The sequence below is a fragment of the Mastacembelus armatus genome, chromosome 13 (genome assembly GCF_900324485.2).
Source record: "Mastacembelus armatus chromosome 13, fMasArm1.2, whole genome shotgun sequence".
Classification (NCBI taxonomy): domain Eukaryota; kingdom Metazoa; phylum Chordata; class Actinopteri; order Synbranchiformes; family Mastacembelidae; genus Mastacembelus; species Mastacembelus armatus.
The window spans coordinates 9,891,314-9,906,450 of NC_046645.1; the positions used below are offsets into that span (position 1 = coordinate 9,891,314).

The 15,137-nt window shown below is 39.1% G+C and overlaps 1 protein-coding gene across 1 annotated transcript; it reads right to left on the reverse strand.

Moving 5' to 3' along the window:
• Positions 1-1,567: 1,567 nt before the first annotated feature.
• On the reverse strand, positions 1,568-7,346 carry gpr184 (G protein-coupled receptor 184). Its single transcript, XM_026299117.1, has 2 exons — positions 7,037-7,346; positions 1,568-4,221 (listed from the first exon to the last, which is right to left on the reverse strand). Exon 2 carries the CDS (start codon positions 4,201-4,203, stop codon positions 3,151-3,153), a length of 1,053 nt encoding a protein of 350 aa, XP_026154902.1. The 5' UTR covers positions 4,204-4,221; positions 7,037-7,346; the 3' UTR covers positions 1,568-3,150.
• Positions 7,347-15,137: the final 7,791 nt, after the last annotated feature.

The following is a 15,137-nucleotide window of genomic DNA, read 5'->3' on the forward strand; positions in this document are numbered from 1 at the left end:
TTCTGTTGAGTGCTGTTTTGTTTGTCACATTATAAATCAACACTAAAATAACTATAGCTAATAACAGCTTTGCTGTATGATATATTTAGACCAATCCTGTATTATGAGGCTATGAGTCTAGCAGCTAACAGCTAATCAATGGAATCATATTGATTTCCCAAGGAGTCAGGCTACATCTGAGTTGGCTCATTAAAGGCTGAGTCTACAGAAAATGGATATGTAATACTTGATGGACTTGGTTGATGGACTATGCCTTTGGGTAATTTCTGTATATTTTACTGCTTTTAGCATTTGAAAACGTGAAGTGAAAGCAGTTTTGAAGTGGTGCGTCTTAAAATGGCCATGGAAAGGGTATTTTAGGTACCATAATAAAGTGAGCGAAGGATATCTTTAGAAAACATTTGGGTTTGTTGACCACAACTCTGCACTTAAAAAAGAAAAAAAAAACATGTTTATGCAGAACTGCATGTTAGTTAGAATGAAGGAATATGTTAGTGCAAAGGTGTGACTCAGTGGCTACTTTTGCTACACCTATAATACTTATTAATTCATTTAAATTTTAATGGGATTGTTTTTTTTGTTTTTTTTTTACATTCATCAAAATATATAATTTCACTAGCTTTATTATCTTTGCATTTATCACTGACCAAAAACCGCAACTGTAACTACTTTTACTAGACCAGTCGTATATTATTTGACCAGTCATGTTTTATTGGACCAATCGTATTTGACCAGTTGTATTTTTCTGAGACCAGTCATATTTTATTGGTCCAGTCGTATTTTTCAGAGACCAGTCGTATTTTATTGGTCCAGTCATATTTTTCAGAGACTAATTGTATTTTATTGAACCAGTTTTATTTTATTGGACCATTTATATTTTTCTGGCAGCAGCCATATTTTATTGGAACTGTCATATTTTTTTTTACCAGTTGCATTTTAGAGGACCAGTGATATTTTACTCGACCAGACGTATTTTTTTGGACCAGTCGTATTTTATTGGACAAGTCATATTTTAATGGACCAGTTGTATTTTATTGGACCATTTGTATCTTTCTGGCAGCAGCCATGTTTTATTGGAACTGTCATATTTTTTTTTTACCAGTTGCATTTTAGAGGACCAGTCATATTTTACTCGACCAGACGTATTTTTTTGGACCAGTCGTATTTTATTGGACAAGTCGTATTTTAATGGACCAGTTGTATTTTATTGGATCAGTTGTATTTTTGAGACTAGTCCTATTTTCCTGACACTAGTCGTATTTTATTGGACCAATCGTATTTTATTCAAGCAGACGCATTTTTCTGAGTCCAGTCGTATTTTTCTGAGATCAATTGTATTTATTGGATGAGTTGTGTTTTATTTAACCATATTTTTTTTGGTCCAGTCATATTTTATTGGACCAGTCGTATTTTATTTGACCAGAGTCACACACAGTATATGCGGTAATTAGTCAATAACTTAACCCCAAGTCCCAAAACCAGTCAGGTAGAAAAGTCCTCAATTTTTTTCATTCTTTTTATAAAACAATTTCTGGCATGTTAGAGATCATTTGATAAACCAGTATTCAATTTTGAAATAAATGTATTTAAAATATCCATACAGACATATACATACAATCAAATTGAGAATAACAAATATAAAAGTTAAGCAACAGCAAATAAATATGCAAAATAAAAAATACATTTATGTTATAGTCAAATTACATTTTGGAAATAATGTTAAAACATGACTCAACTAAGAATCTTAACCGGTACAGAGGCCAAAGAAGTCAACCATTATTTTTATTACCTATTTAATTTTGTTTGCCCAACATTAATTTAATACTATATAGAACCAATTGTATTTTGGACAAAGGATTAATGGTGCCTATCTGGATCATGTGACTCAGTGCTAATACAATGCATTATTAACCTTTCAATCCAACATAGGTTATGTAGATTGTCATGAGAAATGTGGTCCAGAATACATACATAACATGTCTCTTCCCCTGCAGGGGCCAAAAGTCAGGTATGGTACCCATGGGCCAGCAGAAGTCAGGTCAAAAATTTGTGAGTGTTTCCATTTTTTAAGTCATTTTCATCATTGAAAAAATTAAACAATAATTTAGCAGTTAAAGTCACATTTCTAAACCATTCAGAAAAGGTTGATCCCACAGGGACTGCCCCTGTCATTGGGCCCCACCATGTATTAAAAACAGGTATTTATATGTGTGTGTGTGTGTGTGTTTTCACACTTTAGCACGTGCAGCAGCAATTTAGATTGTTCTACTATTGTTCAATTAAGGAGATAGTGTGGCTGTGTAATATACACAGGTCAAGTAGCCTGTAATTTTGTCTTTTAAAGGAAGAGAACTTCATATACAAGCGTCAGCTACTTCAGGGTTCATAGTGGTTTTAAGTGCTTTGCTGATAACATATTAATGTGCTCTATAAAGGGCTCCATTGATGCATAAGTGCAACACTGTGTGAAATATGGGCAACATATAAAAACAAGCACTAACCTTAATGTTGCCAATTCACTCATTTTCTGCAGCATGTTCTAGCTCATTACAGTAAGTTTGTTAACTTTAGTCTTATTGGAGTATTTTCTCTCTCTCTCTAACACACACACACACACACACATATTGATATCATGTTCAGCACACTGCTGTGCTGAATGTGTGATTACCTTGTACATATAGCCTAGATGTATGAATATGGATATAGAGGTGAGGATAAATGCTTTTTCATGCAATGCTTTTACTTATACCAGGCTCACACTATTGCAGTCACAATTTCTGTGCATAGAGTGGAGGAAAAATAAAACTTAATTTATGTCTATCCACAAACCAGAAGTGGCTGCAACTGAAGAACTCTTGGAAGAGCAGAACCTGGGATTACAATCCAATTACAGAGCTCCAAGATGCATATTATTTAGCCCTACCACAACTGTGTGGAGGATATGAGGGAGAAAAAAAAAAGAAACAGGTCTTAAAGGATGTATGATTGTCTGTATACAGAGTTTTGAACTGGTGATTATAGGATGGAAATATTCCTTATATTTGTTTGCTACCACTGGAGATTAAAACATTTAAATGCATAATCACGTCTATGAGTGCACACACACAAATATATGCCTAGAAATGCACCTGTCCACGTACAGCCTGATTCTCATATTAAATTAGCATTGTTCTTTCCCCTGTTTTGTGAGGTTAGGGCACAGTCCTCTGTCAGTGTCTTTCGGTTCCTCCTACAGCACATTTTCACCTCCTCCTGCACTCCATTACTGACCAGCACATACAGCACAGGGTCCACCACACAGTTCAGACTGGACAGTGCCAACGTGCATGAGAAGAAGAAGTGTGTGTTTTGTTCAAACTGGCAGTAATGTCCTTCAGGAAGGGTGTTGTCGCTGTGGTAGAATATCAGTGAGCGTATGAGCAGGATAATGTGATAAGGGGCAAAGCAGATAGAGAAGATCCCAATCACCCCAAAGGACAGTAGACGGACCTTCTTCTTAGCCTGGGCACTCAGTCCAGGACTCTGGCCAACAGTGGCCAGCACCTTCCAGTAGCTTACCCCCAAAACCAGAAGGGGCAACAGGAAACCTACTCCCACTCTGATCATGTTAAATAAGGCAATAGGCTTCTGTAATGGATAAGTCTCATAACAGCGGTCGTTGTCGTTCACGTCGTCATGGACATCTGTGAGATTGTCGTTGAACAACACCATGATGTGCAGCACCACCACTACAACGTAAACAATGCCACACTGTGCCCAGGCATAGGCTGATGTACGGTGGGTTTTGCAGCGGAGCGGGTACGTGACCACTAGGCAGCGGTCCACAGAGATACAGCAGAGCAGGTAGATGCTGATGTACATGTTGGAGTAGTAGAAGAAGCCAGCTACATTGCAGGATATATCACCTAGCTGCCAGCGGTGGTCCTGCCGGTAGTAATTGATCCAAAGGGGCATAGTGAAGAGGAAAAGCATGTCAGAGAGGGACAGGCTGAGTAGGAAGATGCCCAGAACATTTTGCCGCCGCACTTGTTGCCAAATGGGTCCCAGTGTCAACACATTGAAGATCAAACCAAAAATAAAAACCAGGATGTAAACAGACATCAGGAAGTCACTGATGGCATTCTCACCAATCTTAACACACAGTGCTGTTGAGTTTGAGGCTGTCACTGATGGTGTGACTGTAATGTTCACTGTGGCTTTCATTTTCACGCTCCTGGTTGCCTGTTAAAAAAACAAACAAACAAAAAAAAAGTTTTACAGTAACTGTTTTACAGTTTCACTGAGTAGTAGTGACACAGGCGACATGAGTTTTATGCCTAGGATACCTTAAAATTCATAGATTAGCTTGGACATTTTGTATCCTCTATCCTATTTCATGGTCCAGGGATCTCAAGAGATAAAATCATTTGGTTTTCATCTGATGTGTCTGAATGTGAGGCAGTTTCGCTTTACGGTGTATGGCATTTAGGGAGACAGTCAAAGTTTCCTCCCCTAGAGAAGATACAAACATAGTCATGCTCCATGATAACCCGAACTGTACCCGCAGTTCTTAAAGAAAGTGAGATTGCCAAAATCCCCTATTGCCTGAGCTGCCAGGGGAGGAGCAAATATGTCATGCAGTTTTTTTCCCCCATAAATGTCATGTTCTTATGAAAACTGAGTGCATTAAGGATCTAATGCTTTATATCAAATGAATTAGATGTAGAAAACCCTAATCCCCAACCCACAAGCTGATCACATAATTTTAATAGAAGAAGCCCAGTGCTCACTGTGTTACACTGCTTTTCGTTAAATTGTTGCACTTATTACCCTGCATGGACTAAATCTGACTGACAGGCAGAGGTAGTTGGCAAAGTGAGCATTTGCATTTTACAGAAATTAGTTCTTAATCCAACTTAAGTCCAATTTATGTGCACAATAGGAATTTGTAATTCTGTTACAACCCACCGTCAGCCTCAACCAGTTATCGCCAATTTCAGTGTGTCCTTACAAAGACTGGCAGAAGGTTCAGTTAATGTCTAATGTATCATCCACCAGCAGAACTCATCTCTCCCACACAACAGACTTAAATGTTGACTGTGGCTTGAATGAGAAATGTGAACTTCATGCACTATATGAATTAATCAGTTAATTCTTTCCATGATTTACACTATAGATGCACGGTCAGTCTCTGTCATCACAGAGCTGCGGGAGCGATTCCTGCCTGTTTGGCAAACACATCCTAGATATTAGTCTGTTTTGTTTCCTGTTCAAAATGTTCTGCTGCCCAAATGGCACAGAAAGGCCAAAAAAAAAAAACCCAGCTAAATGTCACAAGAAAATGGGAAACAATGAAGTCAACAATTGCACTTTAAAGTAGATCATTTGAAGAATTTTCTGCAAAGACAGCATGTGGTTGCTGTTTTTATGTAATATGACGAGAGCCCTCTGTTTTTTCTGTTATTAGAAGAGGCTTGATGATCACTGTGTTATACTGAATCCAGTAAGACTGAAAGACTGAGTGAACATAAAAATGCCATCAGAGTAAAACACGTAGAGTAGATAAGTTTTGAGCGATATATCTTGCAAAATTGTCTTTTGTGTTTTTATTATATTATTAAAGCACTGATATGATTGTCATAGTTACTTCATTTTGTATGTAACACTGTCTCCATTTTATCTAATAAGCCAAACCACATAAAGGCTTTTATTACAGTATATCTCCTGACCTTGCTGTAAAGGAGAGAGCCTGTAGAACATTTTCTCCACTGTAATCATATTATTAAAAGTTTTTAGATAAAGCGTTCACCCTGTCAATTTCCCATCTCTAGCCATCTCGGCGAGATTTCAGTAGTAGGAAATTAAACCTTTCTTCTCTATCTCTGGCATCCTTTCTGTTTTTTTTTTTTTCTCCTTCTCTCTCTACACGTTGTTCTATCGCTCAAGCTTTGTCCTCGGTGTGTTTGTAGGCTCAGGAACCATAATGCTGTTAATGTCTGGACAGAGATGGGCTGTCTCATCTAAACTCAATAATGGAGAAGCCATTTAGCGTCAGACAATCTTCAGTGACTGATAATGTGTGCCTGTGCGCATGCACGTGTGTGGAAATGGGCTTGATTTAATGGATTATTCATAAAATTTTAAAGCTGTGGGTTGTGAAACTGTGTTGACAGCAACAACAGATTTTATACCTGGTGTTAGGCTGCTGTTTAGTCATCTGTCTGGCTGCTATGAATAACCTCAAGTCAGTTCTTCCCTTTTGCTAACAGTGGCTTTGTTAACACGCTTTCATTATCTGCTTTTTACACTCAGTACCTGTACTTTTCTTTTATTCTTATTCTTATTCTCATTTCTTAGGTTTTTAGTTTTTTCTGTGTTTTTAACATGTAAAGTTTTATTTTATCATATAATCCTACTACAGGCCTACTCTACACAAGGCTGGTTAAAGCTTTAGGTACATCCATCTAATCCAGCTATGTGTTTATTAATATTGTAAGTTCAGCTAAGCCTGGTTGTTACACAACTGTGTCACCAGAGAGGCTTTAAAAGAGCCAGTCTGCTTCTCCCTGAAGAGGGAGAAGGTGCCGTAAGCCAAATCCCCTTTTTAAACCAAATGTTAATACCGTTTATGTTTTAAAGCTTGACTCCATGTTACTAAGTCTGTATTTCAAAAGCGTCATAGTCCACCTGTGCACTATATTTCTGTGAATTTCCACTATTTCTTCTTGTAAGGCAGTTCTCTGCTGCACTCTCCAGCCTGCTGTGTTGACCAGCACAGGGGAAACAGCAGAAAACACGCTCCCCTGTAGAGAATCAACATTTCTAGCCTAATTATTTTTGAAACACTGACTCACAGCCTCAAGCATGCCGCCTTTCCCTTCACAACAGTCCACTGGGGATAAAAAGTAAACTATCAAAGAAAGTGAGGTTTCAAAATAAATGAATACCCTGCTCAGAAAATATTAAAATACCTCACAGTTTTTAACATTTTCACTTTTACTGTTTTAGAGTTTGTTTTTTTTTTAAGTCTTGTATTATTACCAGGCAATGCCCTCACCTGTTGTTTTTGGTAAAAGGTATGTCTTGGTTGTAAAAGAAAGATGTCCAGTGGATGAAGAGCTTCAGACACATTCCAGAGCTGTTTCAGGTTTGGCAGAGTTCAGTCCAGGATGAGCTTCTTAAGAGACTCTTCAGAGCTGCTGACATGCGGCTGAGCCACTACAGCCCCACATGGTGTTCTCCCACATGGTGTTATCAGCCAATACGGTAAAAACAGAATCTCTTTACTCTGGTTGAAAACGTGTGCCGTTGACAGCCACAGTTGAAATGTCACCAAGGAGCGTGCAGAAGGGATGAGATGAGGTACATAAAGGGGAAGACACATGCAGGAGGTGGGAGGTTTGACTTTGAATGTAGTCATGGAGGAAGTGTGGGGGGGGGGGGGGGGGGAACATTACACTGAGCAGATATGATGAGACTACCCTGGGGAGACAGAAAAAAAAGCGAGTATGGGCAGACAGCTATAATATGCAACAAGTTACATAACCTAACCTAACCTAACCTTTCTTCCCTATTTTACTTTCGCACTGATATGAGAATTTTCATAGTGCAAGCTGTGAAACAATCATGGAGCATTACATCTGTAAAGGGGTTTCATTTCGTCATCGTCCTTGTTCTGTTTCAACTTGTTAAACACGTAGGCTGATCACCGTCAGGATGACACAGTGTAAGAAAACTGAAGTGCTACAGTTGTTTCCCTGCTAAACACAGGAGGTTAAGAAGTGAACTCAGCCTGATTTATATGCTCGAGCTGCGCACCAGGCAACAGTATAAACCATGTGGTTTTCAGATGCAGTAATTTACCCAGAACAACTTTCTGCCAGCACTGTATCCAAGGGTTTTTTTGTGTTTATGAAAAGCATCTGTGAAGGAAGCCTGCAGTCGATCTGTTAATATGCTATGCAAACATTTACAGCAACTGTGTGTGTCGTTTATTTTCCTATGGGGCTCAGCTACAGGAAGAGCACAGAGAAGCAAAGAGGAAGGAAAAAGGAAATATACCAAGAAATTTATTTCTAGAATCTTACAATAAAATAATTGGAAAGGGCTGTCCTAGCCCTAACACTTCTCATCCATGATACACAACATGTGAAAACGCGTTTCAACATACACATACTGTATATTAAGCTTAAGATGCCTTTGACTCACTTTATCGAGGGATTTGCGTCTGACTCAGCTGGAGGGAAGGTAAAACAAAGATGAATTTTCTACAAAGAACAAATGTAACTTTGATAGATAGGCTAACCACTTCTTTTGTGTGTCTCACAATAGCGAAGCCTTTTGCCTTCAAGCTGAGCTATGGAGCTAATTGTTGGAAAGATATACTACAGTTGTGCTGTGTATTTTACAAGCTGAACCCTGAAGGGAGCAATGGTCTACTGCACATGGCTCTGATACAAATTACAACATAAGATTAGAACAAGAAGCAGGAACGCTTTAGGAAGATGGATTTACTGTACAGAACAGACCTTATAGCATTTGGAGTAAAGCTTGTGCTGCAAATCCAGTTTCCTGTACATCTTATTATGTCTGATATGTTGTATATAAAAATACATAATAATTGCAATGCTTTAAATTACTATTTCCAAGAGATAAGATTATATTGCGACAAAAATACCGCAGCTGTTTTAGTCACACTTCGTTCACCTGTAAATTGGCATTAAGCTGTTCTATATCTTTAACACTTGTTTTCTACTTCTCACTCAACACACTTGACATGGGCTTGACTTTGCCTTGTTCTGCTTTCAGAATATTTTTCGAGTGGGCAGTACCTTTGAGGTTGTTCTGAGGAACATTCTGGGCAATATCGCCAATAATTGCAAGTAAGCCTATTTATGGTGCATTTAAGACAGAAAAAGGGGCAACTGATGTGCACTTCAATGCAATTTTCCCTCATTTCCTCATTGACTGTTTGGAGATTCCACACCAACCACAACCTGTTTCCATTTCCTTTGTCAACTTCCAAGTTTAAACATCTGTTTCTCTGTTTCTCAGCCAGCTCATTTTTTGTGCTCTCAATAGTCTAAGCATTGCAGCCACCTATTTTTGTGATCTCCACGTGTTTCCCATGTGTTTGACTGGGTACCTGTTTGTGGACTTTGGTCAGATTTCTGGTCTGTTACTCTCCTGGATTTATAGGATTCTCCGTTAAGTTTTGCTTGTCTCAGAGTGAGCCTTATTCCTTGTGTTTGTTTGTTTGCTTGTTTTGTTTTACATTTTGTTTCAATAAACTGCAACTGCATCTGCACTCTGTCTGGCTCATGTGTCTGTGTTCGGGTCCTAGTCTCTCCTCCTTCTGTCTTAATAAACGTGACTACTGAGCCTCTTGTGCACTTTACCTCCCTATTTCTCACACTAATTTCCTTGGGAGGCAGTATGAGACCTCCACGGCTGGTAAATAATGTTCTCACTAGTTGTTTGTTTATGTACTTAACCCAACCTACATTCTTTTTTCTGGTGTGAGGGAGAACCCAGTGGGCGTTAACCGAACAATGGCAAATTTGCTGTGAGAGTTCAGTGGGCTAGACTTTAAATTAGTGCAAATACCATATTACAGATCTTTGTATAATTTAAGGAAAGTATTAATTATTCAATAGACATTTAATTTGTTTTTTACTAATATTAAATAGTCTTGTGTGTCTTTTAATACAATGAAAGGAATTTTAGCTATAAACTTTATCTTTATTTTGTTCATTTTTGGGAAATGAAAGTCTTAATAGTAACAGTGCTTTGGTGAATACATTGTACAGGAAATCCCCTCAAGTTTCAGACATTCCACTGCTACTGCACTTCTAATGAAACTTCAACTCCTGCATGGTAACCTTTACAGAAAATACAGGAAAAAAAAAACTTCAGTGGAGAGTAATGGGAGATCTTCTCCATTAGAGCTCAGAAGAGCTACATATACTAAATATGTTTTACTAGATCTGAGAAAATTGCAAGAAAATGTATTGTTAGTATTCAATTTAAAGATAAGCCATGTAATTCAAAACTAATCAGAATTCAAACAGTTTTGAGGCTGTTGCCAAAGGTGGAGCCACAACCAGCCGCCTACAGTCACACAACCAATTACAGTCACTAAACCAGCCTCCTACAGTCAAGCAACCAGCCACCTACAGTCACACAACCAGCCACCTACAGGCTTTAATTAAAACACAAACATAACATAAATAAAGTTTGTCTCATACATCGCCATGAAATAAGTAAAAATGTTGTCACCAGTTCTGCCTTGGCAAATCTCTTAACGTAAAGCAATTTACACAAATTACACACACCTCTTTGCGTTTAGGCATCCAGACCTCAGCTCACACGGCCGTCTGTAGAGATCCATATCCCCCTGTAGCCACCCATAGCTGTCCATAGTTGTCTGTAGCCATCCATAGCCTTCTGTAGCCATCCATGGCTGTATGTAGCCGTCTATAGCCATCCATAGCCCTCTGTAGACCTCTGTAGCCATCCATAGCCCTCTGTAGACCTCTGTAGCCATCCATAGCTGTCCATAGTCGTCTGTAGCCATCCATAGCCGTCCATAGTCGTCTGTAGCCATCCATAGCCTTCTGTAGCCATCCATGGCTGTATGTAGCCGTCTATAGCCATCCATAGCCCTCTGTAGACCTCTGTAGCCATCCATAGCCCTCTGTAGACCTCTGTAGCCATCCATAGCTGTCCATAGTCGTCTGTAGCCATCCATAGCTGTCCATAGTCGTCTGTAGCCATCCATAGCCGTCCATAGTCGTCTGTAGCCATCCATAGCCGTCCATAGTCGTCTGTAGCCATCCATAGCCTTCTGTAGCCATCCATGGCTGTATGTAGCCGTCTATAGCCATCCATAGCCCTCTGTAGACCTCTGTAGCATCCATAGCCCTCTGTAGACCTCTGTAGCCATCCATAGCCCTCTGTAGACCTCTGTAGCCATCCATAGCTGTCCATAGTCGTCTGTAGCCATCCATAGCTGTCCATAGTCGTCTGTAGCCATCCATAGCCGTCCATAGTCGTCTGTAGCCATCCATAGCCCTCCTTAGCCATCCATAACTGTATGTAGCCATCCATAGCCCTCCTTAGCCATCCATAACTGTATGTAGCCATCCATAGCCCTCCTTAGCCATCCATAACTGTATGTAGCCATGCATAGCCTTCTGTAGCCATCTGTAGCCGTCTTTAGCCATCCATAGCCTGTAGCCGTCTGTAGCCATCTGTAGCCATCTGTAGCCATCTGTGGCCGTCTGTGGCCGTCTGTAGCTATCCATAGCCGTCCATAGTTGTCTGTAACCATCCATAGCCCTCCTTAGCCATCCATAGCTGTATGTAGCCACCCATAGCCTTCTGTAGCCATCTGTAGACCTCTGTAGCCGTCTTTAGCCATCCATAACCTGTAGCCATCTGTGGCCGTCTGTAGCTATCCATAGCCGTCCATAGTCGTCTGTAACCATCCATAGCCCTCTGTAGCCACCCATAGCCGTATGTAGCCATCTGTGACCGTCTGTAACCATCCATAGCTCTCTGTAGCCTTCTATAGCCATCCATAGCCCTCTGTAGCCCTCTGTAGCAAGTGGCTGTGGCTAGAGTTGGAACTCGGCTCTGTTAGATCCTTTCCTACCCAGTCTGGCCCACCTATTTATCACCTTTTATCTTCTTGTTGCAGCATTCTCAACACACTGCAGTAACTCATTTATTCACATAGCTTTGTAATTGCACTCTTCCTTTTCCTGAGTCTTTGTATTGTGTTAATTATGCTGGTTAGTATTTGTCACATTTATATAAAATGTGTGTATGTATCTTAATCACTTAAAATTCTGTAACTCACAAATAACCATTAAGATTATTAAAGAGACTTGCTTCCATCCATTGTAATTAAGTCTAATAACAATCATAATCAAAATGTAACAATTGACCTTGTTTGGCCAGAAAGGACCTGGCTATTCCCCTGCTTTCATAAATAAGTCTTTTTCATGCTGTTGAATTATTAATTTCATATGTGAGTCATAATAAGTTTTAATAATCCACCCTCACAATAATGACATCTGCCCATCAAGAATCCTTGCATTTATGTTCTGGTCTCTCTGGTACAGAGCGCACAACAAGCTTGAAACAGCATCAACACAGGTCTTCATCTTCTTTTTACCAGCTTTTTACTTCTTACTATCAACCAGCGTTCAAACTATCACCAGGTCACCTTCAGATGTTTTTTTCTTTAAGGATTTTTGACTTTATTTGTCACCTTCATCCATGCACACATTACTCTACTGAGTTTACAGACTCACACACACACTCACACTCTATTTTAGCTTTTGTAATATAATCCATCCATCCATTTTCTATACCTGCTTTTTCCTGAATCAGGGTCACAGGGATCTGCTGGAGCCTATGCCAGCTCTCTCTCGGGTGGAAGGCAGGGGTACACCCTGGACAGGTCTGTAATATAATTTAAGGTGAAATAAATTAATTAAGCATTTAACTATTGTATAGACTTTTCTCTTTTGTTACAAGTAGCGTTTAGTTTTTGCAAAGACAGGCTGGTGTGATGTACAACGGGTTCTGATGAACCCTCTGTTTTTGCATCTGTCTGACAACTGGAATTGCTATGCAATTTTCTGTAATTTGGCAAATTGTTTTACACTGAGTTATGCCCATTCAAAATGCATTACGCCTGAGTGCAAGGGCAAACCCAGCAGCTGGCCTGGCCTTTTAATGTACTTCTTGGTCAAACTGCAAGTCACTGGTTCCGCTGTTCCGCTGTGAGTGCAATCAGAATTCGTGATCGTGTTACACAATTAGACTAAACATTTCAACGGCCACAGTAGCTTGTTGTTTTTGGCATTTATCGACAGTGGTTCAGAACTGAGCTGAGTTGGCTGCATATTTCCCATCTTGCCACTGTTGACAACAAAATCTATTAGAACTTCACAACACAAGAATTGAGTAGCAAACTCTTACATTATTTAATTTCAATATTTTAGTGTGTTAAACAACACTTTTGCAAAATTTAAGTAAAGGAAGACTATATTTTATGGGTGACACATGATTGTGACATGTAGCTGTGAATTGTGTTGATTATAGGAGTATATGTACTACAGATAACACATGGCTTGTTCTTTGTTGTGTCAGATGATATAATGATGAGATGCTTGGCCTCTTGAATGCGTAAACAATTGAAATGCCGTTTCCACAGACTTTATTAATACAGATAACTTTTCAAGAACTCCAAGGCAAAATTGAATTGCTTCTAATAGATTGGCCAAATGTGTGTGTGTGTGTGTGTGTGTCTTGTCATCCCAAGCAGAACTACAGAACTAAACACTAGACTGCACTGAGTGAAGCTGACAAGAAATGAGCCCAGGGATGTCTCAGAGGTGTAGATGGCAAACACTGACTGAAAAAAAAAAAGTAATTAGCAGGCTGAGCGCTTTCTGTCTAGAAGACACATTAATTAAAAAAAAAAACTTCAAAGTTGATATTTCAGATACAGATGAACACCTTGTTGATTTAGCTCTTTTTGTGGGATTTGTTGATAGACAGAAACATAGGCAATTGACATTTTTTTTAAAGTTAGATTAGTATAAACTTTGTGTTTATACTTTTTTTTTTTTTTTTAGTCAGATTGGGTCCTGACCTTTTCAATCGCCGCTGGCACTTCAATATATCCTACAAGCTGTACAGTCTGATTTATCAAGGCCTTAATTAACCAAAGTCTAATAGAATTTGTTACGTGTCCGCTTTCTTGTGTTTATGTCAAAATACTCGTGGACGTTCAGTTGAAAACCCAGTCATACACATACCAGTTGCTATGGCAGCTGAAAGCATACGCTATATTTTTACTTTCATCTCTGAAGGTCATCATTCTGAGCAGACTGGATGCATCGCTGTTTTCTGTGGGGAAACTCTACTTTGATAAATCTTGTTTTTCGCCAAATTGGATGAAGCTGAATAGACTTAATTGGCAGTGGCAGATCTGAGACTGTCTAAGGTGTAGGTGCTTATTTGGTGACAGTTGTCCACTGCATGAAGAAGTGTGCCTGATGAGGTATTGACAAACCTGCACACACTTTATATAATAAAAGTAACCAGAAAGAGAGAGTATCATTTGGCATTTGACACTGATGATGAATTTAATGTAGGAGGAAACAAGGGTGCACTTTCATCAGAGTATAGTGGCTGGCCAAAGTGTGCTCATCATCAGAATGGAAAACAATTCAGTCTTCTCTATAACCACACGGGCCCCTGAGTGCCACTCAGTCTGTGAGGTGTGATTGCAGTACCACACTCTAAAAATGTTTATGTTGTTTCATTTAACATGCATCTGAGTTAGAAATGTCTAGTTGTGAACCAGTCCCAGTTCTGTCGTGTGTTTATGTATTAGCATATAGTTGGGTCACAGAAGTAACTTCCATTTCCTCTAAAAGCTACTTAGCTGACGACGTCTGAAAAAAAAAAAAAACAGACTGTATAAACAGATTGTATAAATCCACTTAGCCGACCTTTGTTCTTAAGGTATCTCTATAATCCCTAAAGATGCTTCTAACCATTTGAATGATAAAATATTCAGTACATTGAATTATAAAGCCAAATAAAAATGGGGGCCTGTTGATTACCTGAATAGGAAAGAGTGTCATGTTACAAATCTGTATCGCACAGCAGACACAGATTTTTTTAATCCAGATGATTAGAAGAATCTTGGGAAAAAAATGATTCATAACAGTATGATTTTCAAACATACGTTCAAGAAACTATTATTTACCGCTGTGACCCAAATATGCAAAAACATGGGGGACGTAAACCTAGGCTAGTTTTAAATAAGACAATGTGTGGGAGGTTTAAGCTCATATTAAGAGTCTGACTATATAGGATATATATATAGGATCAGCAGATCTCTCTGTATCCTAGTAAAGGCATTGCTGTTATACACTGATCATTTTTGTGTGTACTTATGTGCATCATATCTTCAACCCCAGGTTGCACGGGTCCATATGTGAGCATTTTGCAAATGTGAGCAAATGTCAGTACATTTCAGCAGAAATTGCATTGCTGGAATACTATGCTGTTCTTTAGAGAGAGGGAAAAAAAAAGCAATACTTGGGCTGTGAGTACAAAAGTAATTGCTG

What these genes read in the sequence shown, in the direction of transcription:
- gpr184 (XM_026299117.1), bottom strand. Translation starts at nt 4,203, where the DNA reads ATGAAAGCCACAGTGAACATTACAGTCACACCATCAGTGACAGCCTCA.